Source organism: Hypanus sabinus, chromosome 9 (genome assembly GCF_030144855.1).
Source record: "Hypanus sabinus isolate sHypSab1 chromosome 9, sHypSab1.hap1, whole genome shotgun sequence".
NCBI lineage: Eukaryota > Metazoa > Chordata > Chondrichthyes > Myliobatiformes > Dasyatidae > Hypanus > Hypanus sabinus.
This window is the reverse complement of record NC_082714.1, coordinates 162263356-162282175: the sequence shown is the minus strand read 5'-3', so window position 1 is coordinate 162282175 and position 18820 is coordinate 162263356. Positions and strand designations below refer to the sequence as shown.

The window sequence follows — 18820 nt, the reverse complement described above, 5'->3', positions numbered from 1 at the left end:
TGATCAGATATTTGCATTGAGCAGGTGTACTCATGTACCTAACAAAGTGGCCACAGAGTGTATATTGCAGCTTCATAAAACTTTAGTTAGGCTATAACTGGAATATTGCATTCAATTCTGGCCATCCTTTATAGAAAGGATGTATTATCATTGGAGAGAGTCCAGAGGAGCTTTATGAGGGTGATTCTGGGTATGAAGGGGTTAACACATGAGGAGCATTCGGTAACTTTGGGCCTGTACTCATTAGAACTTAGAAGAATCTCATTGAAACCTATTGAATGGTGAAAGGACTAGATAAGGTGGATGTGGAAAAGATATTTCCTCTGGTGGGGGTATCCAGAACTAGAGGACTCAGCCTCAAAATTGAGCGGTGACCTTTTAGAATAGAGGTAAGGAGGATTTTTTTTTAGCCAGAGAGTGGTGAATCTGTGGAATGCTCTGCCACAGACTGTGGTTGAGGCCAGGTCCGTGTGTATATTTGAAGTGGAAGTTAATAGATTCCTGATCGGTCGGGGTATCAAGGTGAGAGGGTAGGTGTATGGGGTTGAATGAAGTATGGGATCAGCCATGATGAAACAGCAGAGTGGACTCAGAGGCTTTGGGAGGGTGCTGAAGAGATTCATCAGGTTGCTGCCTGGATTAGAGGGCATGAGCTATAAGGAGAGGGTGGCAAATGGGTTGTTTCTTGTGGAGGGTGAAGGCTGCGGAAAGATCTAATAAGAGTCTTTTTAAGATTATGAGAAACATTGAGTACAGAATTAATAACTTTTCCCCAAAACTGGAACATCTAATAGCAGAAGGCATGCATTGAAAATTGAATAGGATAGAGGTTTTCAAGAGGCTCTTAGGTATGCACATGAACATGCAGGAAATGGAGGGATACAGGCATTGTGTATATCACGATGGGCTGAGGGTCTGTTCCTGTGCTTTACTGTTCTATGTTCACTCGACTGCCCCAGCCCTATCAGATGCTTACCCCAGACTCGGAGACAGGCACCAGGGAGAAGTCTTGCTGCAGCTTCTCACTGCTCAGATCGAGGCCCATGTAGCTGCCCAGTTCCTGGAGATCTGGGTACAGACCTGAATGAGGAGGAGAAACACCAGTCAGAAACTCTGACCCTGTTGTGGAGAATGTTAGCAATGAGAATCAGTGCTCCTTGTCACTGTGAAGTGTTGTCTGCTGCCTGGCTTTTGACCCTTCTACTAATGAAAACAGAACTACAAAGTTCCTACACTAGTCCCTCAACCAACTCTACTCCCCATAACCTTCACACTTAAACCACCACTCCTCCATGAAATATAAACTCAGCCATCCAATCTATCCACAAAAATCAAGATTTCCTGGTGGCTAACCATTTTAATTCCTATCTCCATTCCTGTTCTGACATGTCAGTCCATAGCCATTGCTTCTGCCATGATGAGGCCACTTTCAAGTGGAGGAGCAACACTCATACTCCATCTAGGTAGCCTCCAGCCCAATGGCGCGAACATTGATTTCTCCAACATTCAGCATGCGGCATTTTCCCCCGTACCCTTTCCTCTTCTTCATTCCTCACTCTACCTCTTACCGCTTCTCCTCAGCTGCCCATCACCTCCCCTGGTGCCCCTCTTTCTCCCATGGCCCACTCTCCTCTCCTATCAGATTCCTTTACTCAGTCCTCTTTTCCACCTGTCCCAGCTTCTTACTTCAACTCCCTTCCCCCCCCACCCACATTCTTATTGTGGCATCTTCCCCCTTCCTTTCCAGTCCTGATGAAAGGTCTCAGCTTGAAACATCGACAGTTCATTTATTTCCCTAGATGCTCCCTGACCTGCTGAGTTGCTCCAGCATTTTGTGTGTGTTGTACTGGGTTTCCAACATCTCTTGTGTTTGTCCAGTTTTCCCCATGTTATAGAGTTATACTCTGAGTAACTCAAGAGTTTGATTCTGACCAGCTCCTCCATCTTGAGCCACCACCCTGCGACTTAACCCCCCCCCCTTCAGTTCTGCTTCTCTCTGCACAGCTGCTGCCTAACTTGTTATTTCCAGCATTTCCTGTTTTTCTTTGTGATTTGCAGCAGCTACTGTACCGGTTTTTGTTTGCTAATGTTTCCATGGCTGATTAGTGACATACAAAATGTCCACTTTCTACCAAGAGCGATTCCTGACCTCTATAACCATATAACCATATAACAATCACAGCACGGAAACAGGCCATCTTGGCCCTCCTAGTCCGTGCCGAACTCTTAATCTCACCTAGTCCCACCTACCCGCACTCAGCCCATAACCCTCCACTCCTTTCCTGTCCATATACCTATCCAATTTTACCTTAAATGACACAACTGAACTGGCCTCTACTACTTCTACAGGAAGCTCATTCCACACAGCTATCACTCTTTGAGTAAAGAAATACCCCCTCATGTTTCCCTTAAACTTCTGCCCCCTAACTCTCAAATCATGTCCTCTAGTTTGAATCTCCCCTACTCTCAATGGAAACAGCCTGTTCACGTAAACTCTATCTATCCCTCTCAAAATTTTAAATACCTCAATCAAATCCCCCCTCAACCTTCTACGCTCCAATGAATAGAGACCTAACTTGTTCAACCTTTCTCTGTAACTTAATTGCTGAAAGCCAGGTAACATCCTAGTAAATCGTCTCTGCACTCTCTCTAATTTATTGATATCTTTCCTATAATTCGGTGACCAGAACTGCACACAATATTCCAAATTCGGCCTTACCAATGCCTTGTACAACTTTAGCATTACATCCCAACTTCTGTACTCAATGCTTTGATTTATAAAGGCCAGTGTTCCAAAAGCCCTCTTCACCACCCTATCTACATGAGACTCCACTTTCAGGGAACTATGCACAGTTATTCCTAGATCTCTCTGTTCCTCTGCATTCCTCAATGCCCTACCATTTACTCTGTATGTTCTATTTGGATTATTCCTGCCAAAATGTAGAACCTCACACTTCTCAGCATTAAACTCCATCTGCCAACGTTCAGCCCATTCTTCTAACCGGCATAAATCTCCCTGCAAGCTTTGAAAATCCACCTCATTATCCAATGACCTCTACTTCCTAAACAAGTGACAACATGGAGAGTGGAGGGAAGAGGTGGCCCAGCTGATTCTTCGTGCTTATCCGCTTCCGCCCTCACTTTGCAGCCAGCACTCTCTCAGCGTTCTGAATTGTCAGCACTACCACACAGACTGAGTGGTGCACAGAGGCTGGAGGAGTTACAGACACACAGGGGAGGCCAAAGTCAATGGTGAAGGTGCAGATGCTGTGGTCGAACCAGGGTCTGGTTCACCAATGAGAAGCCAAATCTTGAGACTGCTTGGGGTAGTGGGATTGCATGGATGCCAAAAGGAGCCGGCAGTGTGTAGACAGGTATCTGGAACTCACCATCTCCATCGTGCAAGGCTTTGGCTTCGATGGCGGGCGAGGCCTGGTTGGCCACAATAGTGGACTGATCCTGAGGAAATTAAATTTTAAAAAGATCAGTGTTGCATGTACAACAAACAGGCAGCGTCATCCAGATGCAGGAATAAAATCTCCCCCAACTCATTCCCACTCCAGCTTTTGTTTAAATGACAAGTTGCCTCATTCTGGTTCCCATTTTGTTTCTGTCAGTTTCTATGTATTTTAAGTTTACGGCTTTAGTATTGGTGTGAGAGGTTCCAGGTTTTTGGAAAATTAAACAATGTTAGACTTCCTCTGCATTAAAAGGATGCACAAAGATGTTATTTCATGGATTACCCTTACTATCCTTCAGGGGACCATTAATATTTTAGGTTTTTTATGGACTATTAGGGCTATTTTATATTTTGTTAATATGGTTGCAAAGTTTGTGTTGTGGCACAGTATGGGAAGTGTAAACAGAGAGAAGACTGGTTTTCATGAGTTGTGCTCTCAATATAGCAATTTCTTGTGGCTGTGATGTATCTACGTATAATACTTCAAATATATAGTGGATTCCAGTTAATTGGGCCATTGGTTCATTAGCGCAGTGGGACACCTCCCAAAGAACAAAAACTAATTGGGAAAATAGCCAGGATTCCCTTTCCTTAGTTGGGACAGGAAGCAGTTGCTGTACAGTTTCTAACTAGTGTTAGTCACATGCACTTGTAGCTAGACAATACACTGTGCTTAGAACAGACATTCTTTAAATATCATCAGAGGTGTGTACTTCTGTTCAAAAGCAGTGATTTTGTTACTGATAGTTGGTGAGAAGTAAACATGAAGACAATTCAGCACTGTTTTGCTCACTGTGGTTTCAAGCATTCAGGCTTGGAGAAATGACCAAGAGTAAAAATGAAACAATTTCACCAGTTCAACAGATTAAGAACAATGAAGAATTAAGGTATTGACCATCATCTTTAATGTTATAATGAAAATGAAGATTTGGAAGATGCAATCATTGTTAACATTTTATGAAGGCAGTCCATTACCTACATGATGTGACTGCATTGATTTTGTTCATTTACAGTCAATCAAAAGATCAAGGCAGCATACACTGGATGAATTCCTCCACCAATAACTATTAGGAACTAATACACGGTTTTATAGTATTGTCGTGGTATTGATAGAGTTCTAATTTGTTCTGTATTTCATTTAATAGAGTAATGAATTGTGTATTTATTGCATTTAAATGGTAGCTCATCTTTCTTATACCCTTTAAATTATTTCCATGAAACTTCGGCTAATTGGGACAGGCACTTAATTGGACCAAAATGTACTTGGCCCAATGTGTCCCATTTAATCAGAATCCACAATTTCATATGTGGAACTCACCCACTCAGAGCCCTTGCTGACAAGTTAGTTTATCATAGCTACCATTCTAAGGATGAACAACTCAATTTCACAATAACACAAACATTGTCTGCACTGACCTGCATTATTTTGGAGACCTTGAGGTCCTCTAGTGATGGATACAGAGCCATCTTGTGGTCCCAACCTGTAGGTAAAAGTGGACAGAGTCATCAACTACAGATCCATATACCATAGTTACAGTTACATACTTCGTATTGTAACATATAGTAATTGTTTTTATGTATTTCTTCATATTGCTGCCACAAAACTACAAATTTCATAACATGTGTCAGTGATAATAAACCTGGAGAACTGGGAGAGCTGTGATCTACAGAATGACAGCTGGTCATTTAAAAAGGCACAAGGGATTCTGTAGATGCTGGAAATCCAGAGCAACACACACAAAATGCTGGAGGAACTCAGCAGGTCAGGCAGCACCTATGATCAGTTGATGTTTTGGGTTGAGTCCCTTTATCTGGACTTTGGATCCTTCCCCCTTCCCTCCTTTTCCATTCCCCATTCTGGTTTCCCACTCACCTGCCTCTGGTGCCCCTCCTCCTTCCCTTTCTCCCATGGTCCACTTTCCTCTCCCATCAGATTCCTTCTGCTTCAGCCCTTTATTGTTTCTGTTCATCACCTCACAGCTTCTCACTTCACCTCATCTCTTCCATCCACCCACCTTCCTCCTCACCTATCACCTGCCAGTTTGGACTCCTTCCTCTCCCCTCCACCTTCTTATTCTGGCTGATTCCCACTTCCAATCTAGTCCTGACGAATGGTTTCAGCCTAAAAATTCCGCTCAAGAGATTCAGCCTGATCTGCTGAGTTCCTCTAGCATTAGTCTGTGTGTGTGTCCCACTCAGCCAGCTTTTCTGTAAGGAAAACAGGCCCAGCCTATCCAATCTCTCCCCATAACTGACACATTCTATCCTGGAGAATCTCCTCAGCACCCTATCCGCTGCCTTCATTTCCTTCCCAAGAAGTGATGGTCAGAACAGCACATGTTATTCCAGCTTTGCTTCTGCCTAATGTTCTGAGAAGTGGTACTGAGACCTTGTTGCTATGTTGCATCCAGAGAACATTCAGTCTGCTCTGTCACCACCTTGTCTAACACTGCAACCTTCAGGGGTCCTTGGACTGGTACACTGAGATCCTTTTTGTCCTCAGTACACCCTAGGCCTGACCATTAAGGGTGTGCTCCCCATAATGCTTCATCTCACAGTTATCAGGATTAGATTGTGTCTTCTGTTGCTCTCCCTGATTTACCAGCTCATCCATTTCATTCTGTAGCCTATAAGATTACCCCCCTCAACAGCAATAACAAGGTTTTCAAAGGGCTGTGGAGGAAAGGTGAAACGTTTAAGGAGCAGCTTCTTCCTCTCTGCCATCAGACTTCTAAATACATAAAAACCAGATTCTGATTCTGAAATGGGTTTGAGGCAAGAATGAATCATGAGTGGATGGTTGTTCAGTCTATAGATGCACAGCAGAGAGTAGTCGACTGATTGAATCACAGTCTGGTGTGGAAGCATCCAATGCCCAAGAACAGAAAAGCCTATAGAGACTGGTGGATGCAACACAGTCCATCACAGGCAAAGCCCGTCCCACCAATGAGCACATTTACATGGAGTGCTGTCACAAGACAGCAGCAGCCATCATCAAGGTCTCACTACTACAGACGGGCAGGAAGTACAAAAGCTTTAGATCCCACACCTTGTTCAGAAACAGTTATTATCCTCTAGCCATTAGGTTTGATGTGTTGTGCATTCAGAGATGCTCTTCTGCACACTACTGTTGTAATATTTGGTTATTTGAGTTACTGTCACCTTCCTGTTAGCTTGAACCAGTCTGGCTATTCTTCTCTGACCTCTCTCATTAACAAGGCATTTTCACCCTGCCACTTACTGCATTCAGTTTTGTTTTTCCACACCATTCTCTGTAAGCTCTAGAGACCGTTGTGAGTGAAAATCCCAGGAGGTCACCAGTTTCTGAGATACTCAAACCACCTTGTCTGGCACCAACATTCATTCCACAGTCAAAGTCACTTAGATCACATTTGTTCCCCATTATGCTGCTTGGTCTGAACAACAACTGAGACCACGTCTGCATGTTTTTATTCATTGAGTTGCTGCCATGATTGGCTGATTTGATATTGGCATTAATGAACAGGTGTACCTAATAAAGTGGTCACTAAATGTAGACTTTGCAGCTCATGTTCTCAGTATTGTCCTTTCTCTATTTGCACATTTTGTCTTTTTTACATTGGTTGTTGGTCTTCATTTATGTACAACCTTTTTAAATTCTATTGTATTTCTTTATTTTACTGAAAGAAAATTAATTTCAGGGTTGTCTATGGTAATATGTATGTACTTTGATAATAAATTTACTTTGCCAAACATCCCTCTTTTACTGACCACAAATGATTAGGTGGTACCTGATTTTCAATCACTTCCTCTGGAACAGGTTAAGTGCGCTCCTCCCTCTACCCCTGAAGCCAAGGTGTGTATCCAAGCCTGCTTTTGAACTCATCAATATGATCAACTCTGAAATGTATTTTAATTACCTCCCCAGTGTGGTTTCGTTACACCCTGTGACCTCAGTATTCCTCACCTGCACATGGAGACCGCTGCTCCACACAGTATCCTACAATCTCCCTACTGGGGAATATGCAGAGGATGAACCATAGAACACGAAAGCACAGCACAGGCCCTTCATCACTCCATGTTGTGCCAACCCATATAATCCTTTAAAAAAAAGTACTAAACCCACATACCCCATAACCCTCTTTTTCTTTCATCCATGTGCCTGTCCAAGAGGCTCTTAAATACCCCTAATGTTTAAGCCTCCACCACCATCCCTGGCAAGTCATTCCAGGCACTCACAACCCTCTGTGTAAAAAACTTACCCCTGATGTCTCCCCTAAACTTCCCTCCCTTAATTTTGTACATATGCCCTCTGGTGTTTGCTATTGGTGCCCTGGGAAACAGGTACTGTTACAAATGATGAACAACTCTGATGGGCAGAAGGGTACAGAATCGCCAATGCCCCCCCCCCCTTTTTGGAGAATTGCAAATAACTACTATTCCAATGCTGTTATCAAGGGAGATGAGAGAGACACAGGAAAGCTGCCAAGACAGTTGTTATTGATAAACAGTTCATGTAAGTTAATGAGAGAAAGACAACTCAGAGATATACAAAGTGGAACGTCTCCTCCTAACAAAAGCGGAACGGAACCACTGATTACTGCTATTGTCTCTTGGAGAAGGATTGTTTATTGAGTACTGTTCTATTCATTGAAACTCCTCAGGGGGCAACCAGAGTGGGCTGGTTTGATCGGTTACATCATCCCAACCCGATTGACACCTGCGACCCCATGAGTGGGAATAAAAGTAGGGTCTGGGGAACACCCCTCAGACGCACCAGGAGAGACGCTACGAGACCAGTGGGGGCTTGTGTGTGTGTCCACCCTTGCCTGGGTGACAAGTCCACCACGGAACGGTCTAGCTAAAGGATGGAGGGGTCATACGTGAATGGCCACAACAACAACGCATCGATGGATCAAGATCGTAAAGGAAAGTTGGCAAGTCAATAGCTGTTACTTCTCTCTTTCTCTCTCCCCCCCCAACAATTGAAACACCGTGACCAACAACTACCACAGCCTGCATGAACTGAACTGAACTTTATATTTCCATCTGACAATTCATTATCCCCTAGACAACAATAGAGCTTATTTCTTATTGATTATTATTATACCCACACTTTTAGGTTTAGTATTGATGATGTATATTATCTGTATATTTGCATTGATATTATTTTTGTGTATTTTTACTAATAAATATTGTTGAAAATAGTATCACCAGACTCCAACGGACACTTCTATCTTTGTTGGTAAGATACCCAGTTACGGGGTTCGTAACGGTACTGACTATTCACCCTATCTGTGCCTCTCATAACCTTGTAGACCTCTATCAAGTCCCCTCTCATCCTTCTACGCTCCAAAGAGAAAAGTCCCAGCTCTGCTAACCTCGCTTCATATGACTTGTTCTCCAAACCAGGCAACATCCTGGTAAATCTCCTCTGCACCCTCTCTATAGCTTCCACATCCTTCCTATAATGAGGTGACCAGAATTGAACACAATACTCTAAGTGTGGTCTCACCAGAGATTTGTAGATTGCAACATGACCTCTCTACTCTTGAACTCAATCCCCCTGTTAATGAGGCCTAGCATCCCATAGGCCTTCTTAACTATCCTATCAACCAGTGCAGCGACCTTGAGGGATGTATAGATTTGAGCCCCAAGTTCATCCACACTCTTAAATAACCAACCTTTAATCCTGTACTCAGTCTTCTGGTTTGTCCTTCCAAAATGCATCACCTCACACTTAAACAGATTGAACTTCATCTGCCATTTTTCTGCCCAACTCTGCAGCCTGTCTATATCCTCTTGTAACTTTCACTAACCTGCAGCTCCATCCACAACTCCTCCCATCTTCATGTAATTTGCAAACTTACTTACCTATCCTTCCGCCTCTACATCCAGGTTATTTATAAAAATCACAAATAGTAGGGGTCCCGGGACAGATCCCTGCAGCACTCCACTAGTCACCGACCTCCAGGCAGAATACTTTCCTTCCATAACTACCCTCTGCTTTCTTCCTTTAAGCCAATTTTTTTTTTATCCAAACAGCCAAAGTTCCACTTATCTCATGCCTCATGACTTTCTGGATGAGTCTCTCATGAGGGACCTTGTCAAATGCCTTGCTAAAGTCCATTACCCTACCCTCATCGATTTCTTTTGTTACCTCTTCAAAAAACTCAATCAGGCTCATGAGGCACGACCTTCCCTTCACAAAGCCATGTTGACTATCCCTGATTAGACTATACTTCTCCAAATGCTCATAGATCCTATCCTTAAAAATCCTTTCCAGTATTTTGCAGACCACTGATGCAAGACTCACCGGTTTGTAGTTCCCAGGATTCTCCCTATTACCTTTTCTAAACAAGGGAACTATATTTGCCATTCTCCAGTCCTCCAGCACTTCCCCTGTAGCCAAAAGGATTCAAAGATCATAGCTAATGCTCCAGCGATCTCTTTTCTCAATTCCCACAACTTTAGGGTATGTATCATATCTGGCCCTGGGGATTTATCAATCTTGATGTTTTTAAGAAGATCCAGCACTTCTTCCTTAATCTCCACATCGTCCAGCACACAGGCCTGCTCTACTTCGACCTCACCCTGATCAAGATCCTTTTCACTTGTGAATACTGTAGCAAAGTATTCATTTAGGACCTCCACAATCTCCTCCGCCTCCAGGCACATGTTGCCCTCTTTATCCTTTAACGGTCCCACCTTTGTTCTTGTCATCCTCCTGTTCTTCACATACGCATAGAATGCCTTGGGGTTCTCCTTAATCCTACATGTCAAGGCCTTCTCATGCCCCCTTCGAGCTCTCCTAAGTCCTTTCTTTAGCTCCTTCCTGGCTACCCTATATTTCTCATGAGCCCCTCCTATTTCTTGCTTCTTATATCTAACATATGCTTCCTCTTATGAGGAATCTCAATGTAAAAGGACGTTTAGTGGTTCATTTACAGAGATTCAAAGAGTTTAGCTTTATTTGTCATGTACTTTGAAACACACAGTGAAATGCATCATTTTGCAACAATGACCAGCACAGTCTGAGGACTTGCTGGGGGCAGCTCACAAGTGTCTCCATAACATGCCCCCCACTTACCGACCTTAACCTGTACATCTTTGGAATGTGGGAGCAAACTGAAGCACCCAGAGGAAACCTGTACAGACAGCAGTGGGAATTGAACTCTAATCACAAGATCGCTGGTTCTGTAAAGCGCTATGCTACCACACTGTCCAACATTAGATCTGAGATTGTCTGATGGATCCAATGACTCACTCATCTCCCTGTAAACCTATTCTTTCTCACCTGCTCCCAGGCTTCATGTGACCCTGATCAGGGGCTAACAGGTACTACACCTTGCCCAAGGGTGAACCGCAGGCTAGCAGTGGGAAGGAGCGCCTTGTTGGAGCAGTATAGTGCAATACATAATAAAACAAAATATTTCAATAAGAATATATAGTGTTTATATTGGGTGGAGATATGTCTCTACCAAATGAGTTGTAAAGCACTCCTTCCTCCATTAGCCTGCAGGTTACATTTGGGCAAGGTGTAGCACCTGCTTAGCCCCCATCAGGGTCACATAAAACCAAGGGAGCAGGTGGTGGATGGCTGTCTGAGCAGCTGGTGCAAATCACAAATCCTGGTTATGTGACCACTGACACCAGGCAGACAATCTCTGAGGGGTATTGAGAATGACTGGGGTCACCCATCTTGTAAAGACACTGCCCAGAAGGAGGCAATGGCAAACCACTTCTGTAGAAAAATTTGCCAAGTACAATCATGGTCATAGAAAGACCACAAACACATACATCATCCAACACAGCACATAACGAGCAAAAGAAATGTATATTTAACAAATTAAATTATTGCAAAAAGAGAGCAAAAAATAAAAAATTATTTGAGTTATTGTCCATTCAGAAATCTGATGGCGGAGGGGAAGAAGCTGTTCCTGAAACATTGAGTGTGTGTCTTCAGGCTCCTGTACCTTCTCCCTGATGGTAGCAATGAGAAAGGGGTATATCCTCGGTGATGGGGGTCCACTGCATTGATCATCAATAAGAATAAAAGCCTGAAAGCACGTACCACAAAGGTCAGCTTCCATCTCACAGTTATTAGACTACTGAATGACTCCTGACCTCACAATCTACCTCCTGGGTGCATTTCACTTTATAATTTGATGTACACATTACAAATAATCTTGAATCTTGTTACAGCCTTGCATCTTGTCTGCCTGCACTAAACTTTCTGTAACTGTAACACTTTGTTCTGCATTTTGTTAGTTTCCCCTTGTACTAACCTCAATGCACTGATATGATGAAATTATCTGTATGTATAACATGCAAGGTACAGATTAGGGGCAGTTGGCAAGACAAGCTTCTCCTGTGATAATAATAAACCAATTCCAGTCCCGGTTAACCTGCTGACACATCTTGGGGAATGTGGAGTGTTGAAAAGATCAGAGTACTTAGGGGAAATGCCTGGTCCAAGTATGTTTATTATCAAAGTAAATATGTGTTACCGTACACTGCCCTGAGATTTATTTTCTTGCAGACACTTACAGGAAAAAATACAATACAATTTTATGAAAAACTCAGAATCTGAATCAGGTTTGCTATCACTGATATATGTTGTGAAATCTGTTGTTTTGCAGTAGCAGTACAATGCAATAGATAAATATATACTATAAATTACAATAAGAAATATATGTTCAAAATTAAATAATTTGTGCAAAAAGAAAGCAATAGTGAGGCTGTGTTCATTGTCCATTCAGAAATCTCAGGATAGAGGGGGGAAAAATGCCCCTGAAATATTGGATTTATGTCCTCAGGCTCCTGTACCTCCTCCTCAATGTTAGTAATGAAAAGAGGGCACGTCGCTCTCACAACCACACTTCCAGATCCTACTCAAACCCCATCGAGTCTGCCACAGTGGTTAACCTCCTTGGCAACAATGGTGAGTCAACATACAGAGAGGAGGTAGGGAGGCCTGTCAAAGGATGCAAGGCCAACAACCTGAGTCTCAAGGTGGACAAGACAAAAGAGATGATTGTGGACTTCAGGAAGGTGTAGGTCAACCACTCTCCATTGCATATTAATGGCTCTACCGTGAAGAGAGTGAAAGACACAAAGTTCCTTGGTGTGCACACAACAGGTGACCTAACCCGGACCCACAACACTACCTTATTAGTTAAGAAGGCACATTTTCTGAGGAGATTGAGGCATGCAAGACCCTCCTGCCCCAATCTAATGAATTTCTACAGGAGCATCATCGTGTGGTACGGAAGCTGCAGGGTATCAGATCGCAACATCCTAAGGAAGATAGTAAAGACTGCTGAGAGGATCTTCCTTCCATCTATTTGTGACATTTACTGGTAGTGTTGTAGACGAAGCACTGTTGAAGATCCCTAGTGCTGTCCCACAGTCTCTTTGACCCACTACTGTCAGGAAGGAGGTACAGGAGCATCAGGGCTAGTACTGCCAGACTGGGCAACAGCTTCTTCCCCCAAGCTGCCAGACTAATGAATACCCTGCCACCACTGAGGTCTGGTCAACAGGACAGTGAGCCGTTTACTGTTCACTGTACTGTTAACCTGTGCCGTACACTTCACATGCATTTTGAATTATTTTTATTAACTTATTTGTGGTAATGTTTCATTCTATGTGCTGTGTGAGATACATGTTTTGAGGGTGCACTGTGGTCCAGAGGAACATTGTTTCATTTGGTTGTATGTACGTACGTACAGTCAGATGACAATAAACTTGAACTCACAACTTTTTGAGTTTGGGGTCCTTAATAATGGATGTTGCCTTTTTAAGACATCTCATTTTGAAGACATCCTCAATGGTAGGGAGGCTAGTGCCCATGATGGAGCTACACATAAAACTATATATATTAACAAAGACCGACAAACAACCAATATGCAAAAGACGACAATATATGCAAATAAGAATAACAATGACAGCCACTAACACAGACTGAGATTTGGAAGGATGATATTTATCCCTCTGCACCACAGCAAAAAATGAACTACACAGTTAATTTGTCAGCTCTGACAACTGTCGAAGTAACCGTCATCGCTGACAATAAGTAAAATAACTGGGCCCAGAACACTCGCACTCTTACGACTCAAACATTCTTTTTAATTGACTTGTGCACGAGGACAACAGCATGGCCCTGTCACCATACTGCTCTGAGGTCTGAAAAGAAAACTGCTATTCTTATACAGAATTAGCTTGTCAGTCACAGAGTTCCTTACTTGCAGGATCAACCACCATTCACAATAGAGGTGTTAAAGTCAATGGAAACTTGGAAGGGACAGACAATGATATTTTGAAGTTAGTAAAGACAATCACATTCTTCCATTACTCTTACCTCATCTGGCTCCGGTCCCCATTGTGTAAAGGGACATTATGTTTTAGGAAGACTTTTCTGGAAAAATCTCACTACAGAGTGTATCTCGTCTGAAGCAAGCAGAGGGTCTCACTTGACTACAACTGCCCCAGGGGAGATTCAAATGAGAGGACATGATTTGAGAGTTAGGGGGCAGAAGTTTAAGGGAAACATGAGGGGGTATTTCTTTACTCAGAGAGTGATAGCTGTGTGGAATGAGCTTCCTGTAGAAGTAGTAGAGGCCAGTTCAGTTGTGTCATTTAAGGTAAAATTGGATAGGTATATGGACAGGAAAGGAGTGGAGGGTTATGGGCTGAGTGCGGGTAGGTGGGACTAGGTGAGATTAAGAGTTCGGCACGGACTAGGAGGGCCAAGATGGCCTGTTTCCATGCTGTGATTGTTATATGGTTATAACTGTCTTACCTCAACTTTTACACAATCATTGCTACGTCACGGCAAATTTACTTACACTTTCTTCTTCCCGGAAATCTATAGTCAAATTTAGGGAAAGTAGGTAATTTTCCACCTACTGCATGACTGATGAAATATTCACAAGAAAATCTGCAACACACACAAAATGCTGGAGGAACTCAGCAGGTCAGGCAGCATCTATGTTAAAGAGTAAACATTTGATGTTTTGGGCCAAGACCCTTCCCAAGGACTGTGGGAAAAGGGGAGGGCAGAGGGAAGATGCCTGAATTAAAAGGTGGGCGGGGAGGTGGGTAAGAGGTTAGCTGGAAGTACATAGGTGAAGCCAGGTGGGAGGGAATGCTCAAGGGCTGGAGAAGAAAGAATCTGTTAAGAGGGGAGAGTGCACAATAGTGGAAGGGGGAGGGGACTCAGAGGGAAAGTGAGAAATAAAAGATCAGAGCAGGGAATAGAAGTGGAGAGCAGAAATTTTGTTAACTGGAAAGAGAAATCGATATTCGTATCATCAGGTTGGAGAGCACAAGAGGAGCCCTTGGACCGACATGGCAGAATGGGAATGGAAATCGGAATTAAATTGCTTGGCCACTGGGAAGTCCCACTTGTGGTGGGAGGTGGAGAGGTGTTCCATGAAGTAGCCCCCAATTTATGACAGATCTCACCGAGGTAGAGGCCGTATTGGGAGCAGATTCGCAGGTGAAGTGCTGACTCACCTGGAAGGATGGATTGGGGCATTGAATGCAGGTGAGGGAGGTGTGTGGGCAGTGCGGCACAGGCTGCTTGCAGGGAAATGAGTGGGGAGGAACGAATGAAATCACAGAGGGAGCGATCCCTGCAGAAAGCAGAGGGTGGGGGTACAGATATGTTTAGTGGTAGGGTTCTCTCGAGATGGTGAAAGTTGCGGAGCACCATCTGCCACCAGCAGGACTTCCCAGTGGCCAGACATTTTAATTCCCATTCTCATTCTGATGAGGCCACCCTTAAGGTGGATTTGCAACACCTTTTATTCCATCTGGGTACCCTCCCACCTGATGGTGTAAATATTGATTTCTCCGGTGATCAAAATTGCCCCTCCCCCAGCCTCTATTCCCCACTCTGACCTTTTACTTCTTCTCACCTGCCAATTATTTCCCCTTGGGTACCCTCCTTCCCTCTCTCCTATTGTCACTCTCTTCTCACATCAGATTCATTCTTCTTCAGCCCTTGACCTTTCCCATCCATCTGGCTTCACCTATGACCTTCCAGCCAGCCTCTTCCACCACCCCTCCTCAACTTTTTATTCAGGCACCTCCCCCTCCCCCCATCTTTCCTTTCACTCCTGAAGAAGGAAATCAGCCCAAAAGTATGGAGTACAATCTGGTAAGTGTGAGGTGACACATTTTGGAAGGACAAACCAGAAGACTGAGTACAGGATTAATGGTCAGTTACTTAAGAGTGTGGATGAACAAAGGGACCTTGGGGTTCAAATCCATACATCACTCCAGGTCGCTGCACAGGTTGATAGGGTAGTTAAGAAGGCCTATGGGATGCTAGGCTTCATTAACGGGGATTGAGTTCAAGTGTAGAGAGGTCACGTTGCAACCCTACAAATCTCTGGTGAGACTGCACTTAGATATTGTGTTCAATTCTGGTCACCTCGTTATAGGAAGGATGTGGAAGCTATGGAGAGGGTGTGGAGGAGATTTACCAGGATGTTGCCTGGTTTGGAGAACAAGTCATATGAAACAAGGTTAGCAGAGCTGGGACTTTTCTCTTTGGAGCGTAGAAGAATGAGAGGGGACTTGATAGAGGCCTACAAGATTATGAGAGGCATAGATAGTGTGGATAGTCAGTACCTGTTTCCCAGGGCACCAATAGCAAACACCAGAGGGTATAGGTACAAAATTAAGGGAGGGGAGTTTAGGAGAGACATCAGGGGTAAATTTTTTACACAGAGGGTTGTGAGTGCCTGGAATGACTTGCCAGGGATGGTGGTGGAGGCTAAAACATTAGGGGTATTTAAGAGCCTCTTGGACAGGCACATGGATGAAAGAAAACTGGAAGGTTATGGGGTAGTGTGGGTTTAGTACTTTTTTTTAAAAAAAGGATTATATGGGTCGGCACAACATGGAGGGCCTGTACTGTGCTGTAATGTTCTCTGGTTAAAACACCAACTGTTTACTCTTTTCTAAAGATGCTGCCTGACCTGCTGAGTTCCTCCAGCACTTTGTGTGTGTTGCTCCTGATAAGCAGGTTTAGGTCATTTCCCCCTTCACTGCACACCGGTGATGATCAAATTCCTATTACAAATAATGAGCTATTTCCGATCTTCCTTTTGATGCAGAGAGCCAATGTTCAAAGTAAATATTTAGATTTGACTTCAGTCCAAACTCAGTTTAGGGCTCTGTAGTAGCATATTGCAATGGACTTGCAGCTCTGAGCATGGAGGTTCAGATTTAAATTCTGACGTCCTCTGTAAGCAAGTTTCTACATTCCTTCCTGTGGGCACATAGGTTTTATCTAGGTGCTCTGTTTCCTCCCACGGTCAAAAGACGTAGCAGTTAATCAGTTCATTATTCATTGTAAATAGTCTTCTGATTAGGCCAAGGCTAAATTGATGGGTTGGTGGGTGGTGTGACTCAAAGGGCTGGAAGGGCCTGTTTCTCTAAATCAATCAGTGGTCTTGCCCAGGAGATGGGGTACTGCAGTTCAATACACCTGCTACAAAGTTGCCGTGCAAGTTGATGGGGGGGGGGGGGGTTAGAATTATGTATAGTATATTGGTCTTCATTAGTCAGGGTATTGAGTTCAAAAGCACAGCTCTATAAAACCCCAGTCAGACCACAATTGGAATATATTGGAATATCGTCTTCAGTTCTGGTTGCCTCCTTATAGGAAGGATGCAGAGCACGTCTTGTAACAAAAGTTGTTAAGTCATGTCATGCCACTTTTTATTGTCATTTCGACCATAACTGCTGTTACAGTACATAGTTAAAAAAGGTTGAACAAACTAGGGATTTTCTCTCTGAAGTGAAAGATGGGAGGTGACTTGGTAGGTGTACAAAAGGATAACTTTCTTCCCAGGGTGGAAATGGCCAATGGCGGGGGGGGGGGGATAATTTGAAGATGATTGGAGGAAGGTAAAGGGGGGGGGGAATGCCTGATGTAGGCTTTTAAAAAACAAAACAAAATGGTGGGTGCATGGAATACCCTGCCAAGGTGGTTGTAGAGGGAGATATGTTAGGGGCATTTAAGAAATTCTTAGATAGGCAAACGGCAGATAGAAAAATGGGGGGCCATGTTGGAGGGAAGGGTTAGATCTCAGAGTAAATTAAAAGGTCAGCACAACATTGTGAACCAGAGAGCCTGTACTGTGCTGTAATGTTCTATGATCTAACATGGGAGGGAAGAGTGTATGACATCATATGTTGAATTAGGATGTGTGTGTACACACATACAACTTTTTTTTATTCAATGGGTCAATTGGATTTTTTTACTAAAGAGGGACGAACAGGTGATATCCACAAGAGATTCTGCAGATGCTGGAATTCCAGAGCAACACACACAAAAGTCCTAGAGGAACAAACAGTCGATGTTTTGGGCCAAGACCCTTCATCAGGATTGGATGGGAAGGGGGAAGAAGCCACAATAAAGAGGGTGGAGGTAGGTGAAGGAGTATGAGCTAGCAGGTAAGGTGTTAAATCAGGCAAGGGGTTAAGGAGGGTGGAGGAAGGGAAGGAGTATAAACTGGCAGGTGAGAGGTTAAACCAGGTGAAGGGCGGGGATGAAGAAAGAAACTGGGAAGTGATAGGTGGAAGAGGTAAAGGACTGGAGAAGGAATCTGATAGGAGAGAAATCAAAGATTCAACAAACATTGTGAAGTTGTATATATAGAATACAACGCTTGAGATTGGTCAGGCTACAAAACGAAGGAACACATTGGAACCCATTCAAGAAAACATCAAACACCCAACACGCGAAAAAAAACAAAGAGGAGCACGCACCGTGGGGGAAAGGGAAGACGGAGGGCACCAGAATGGGAAAAGAGAGAATGGGTGGTGGGAGAAATTGCGAACAACTGAAAAGGTTAGGCTATTGTGGGCGGCTGGGAGATGCGGGTGGAAAAGATTGGCTGTTATTATTGAACCATAAGAGGATTTTCCAAGGAATTGATAATAGGCCAGTTGTGCTGGGAAGTGTCTTTGAGGGAAAAGCGCACGCCCTGAATAAATATTAATAAATGACTCATTCAAAAAACATACTTTTAAAACTAGTTTACATCCAGATTCCTTAGATGAATTGCTTTTATAAATGTGTTTCGTGGGTGTGTCAAATACTCTTAAAAGTTTAAACTTCCGTCCCAATTTAAACCAAGTTTGGACAGGACATTGCAAAAGGAAATTCGACAAGGTCGATTTGTGATAGCGGAAGAATGTTCACTCACCTCTGAGAGCAGTGTCGTAGCTTTCACTCACGGTACTTTTTCGGATTCTGTCTGAGCTACTGAATACGAATTGAAACGTCCTGTTAATCAGCCGCAAATGGCCAAATACTGCGAGCAGGAAACAGGAAGAAAACTAACGAGAGGCAGGTTC

The 18820-nt window shown here is 43.5% G+C and overlaps 1 protein-coding gene across 1 annotated transcript in view; it reads right to left on the bottom strand.

The window, feature by feature from the left end:
- Positions 1-18820, bottom strand: part of LOC132399989 (syntenin-1-like) — a 33077-nt gene extending 14257 nt beyond the window's left edge. The window contains exons 1-4 of the mRNA XM_059981006.1: positions 18670-18820; positions 4877-4941; positions 3390-3459; positions 977-1080 (exon numbers count right to left, since the gene is read on the bottom strand). Of these exons, the coding sequence (XP_059836989.1) occupies positions 977-1080; positions 3390-3459; positions 4877-4927 (225 nt within the window). The 5' untranslated portion in view covers positions 4928-4941; positions 18670-18820. The remainder of the gene's footprint in view (positions 1-976; positions 1081-3389; positions 3460-4876; positions 4942-18669) is intronic.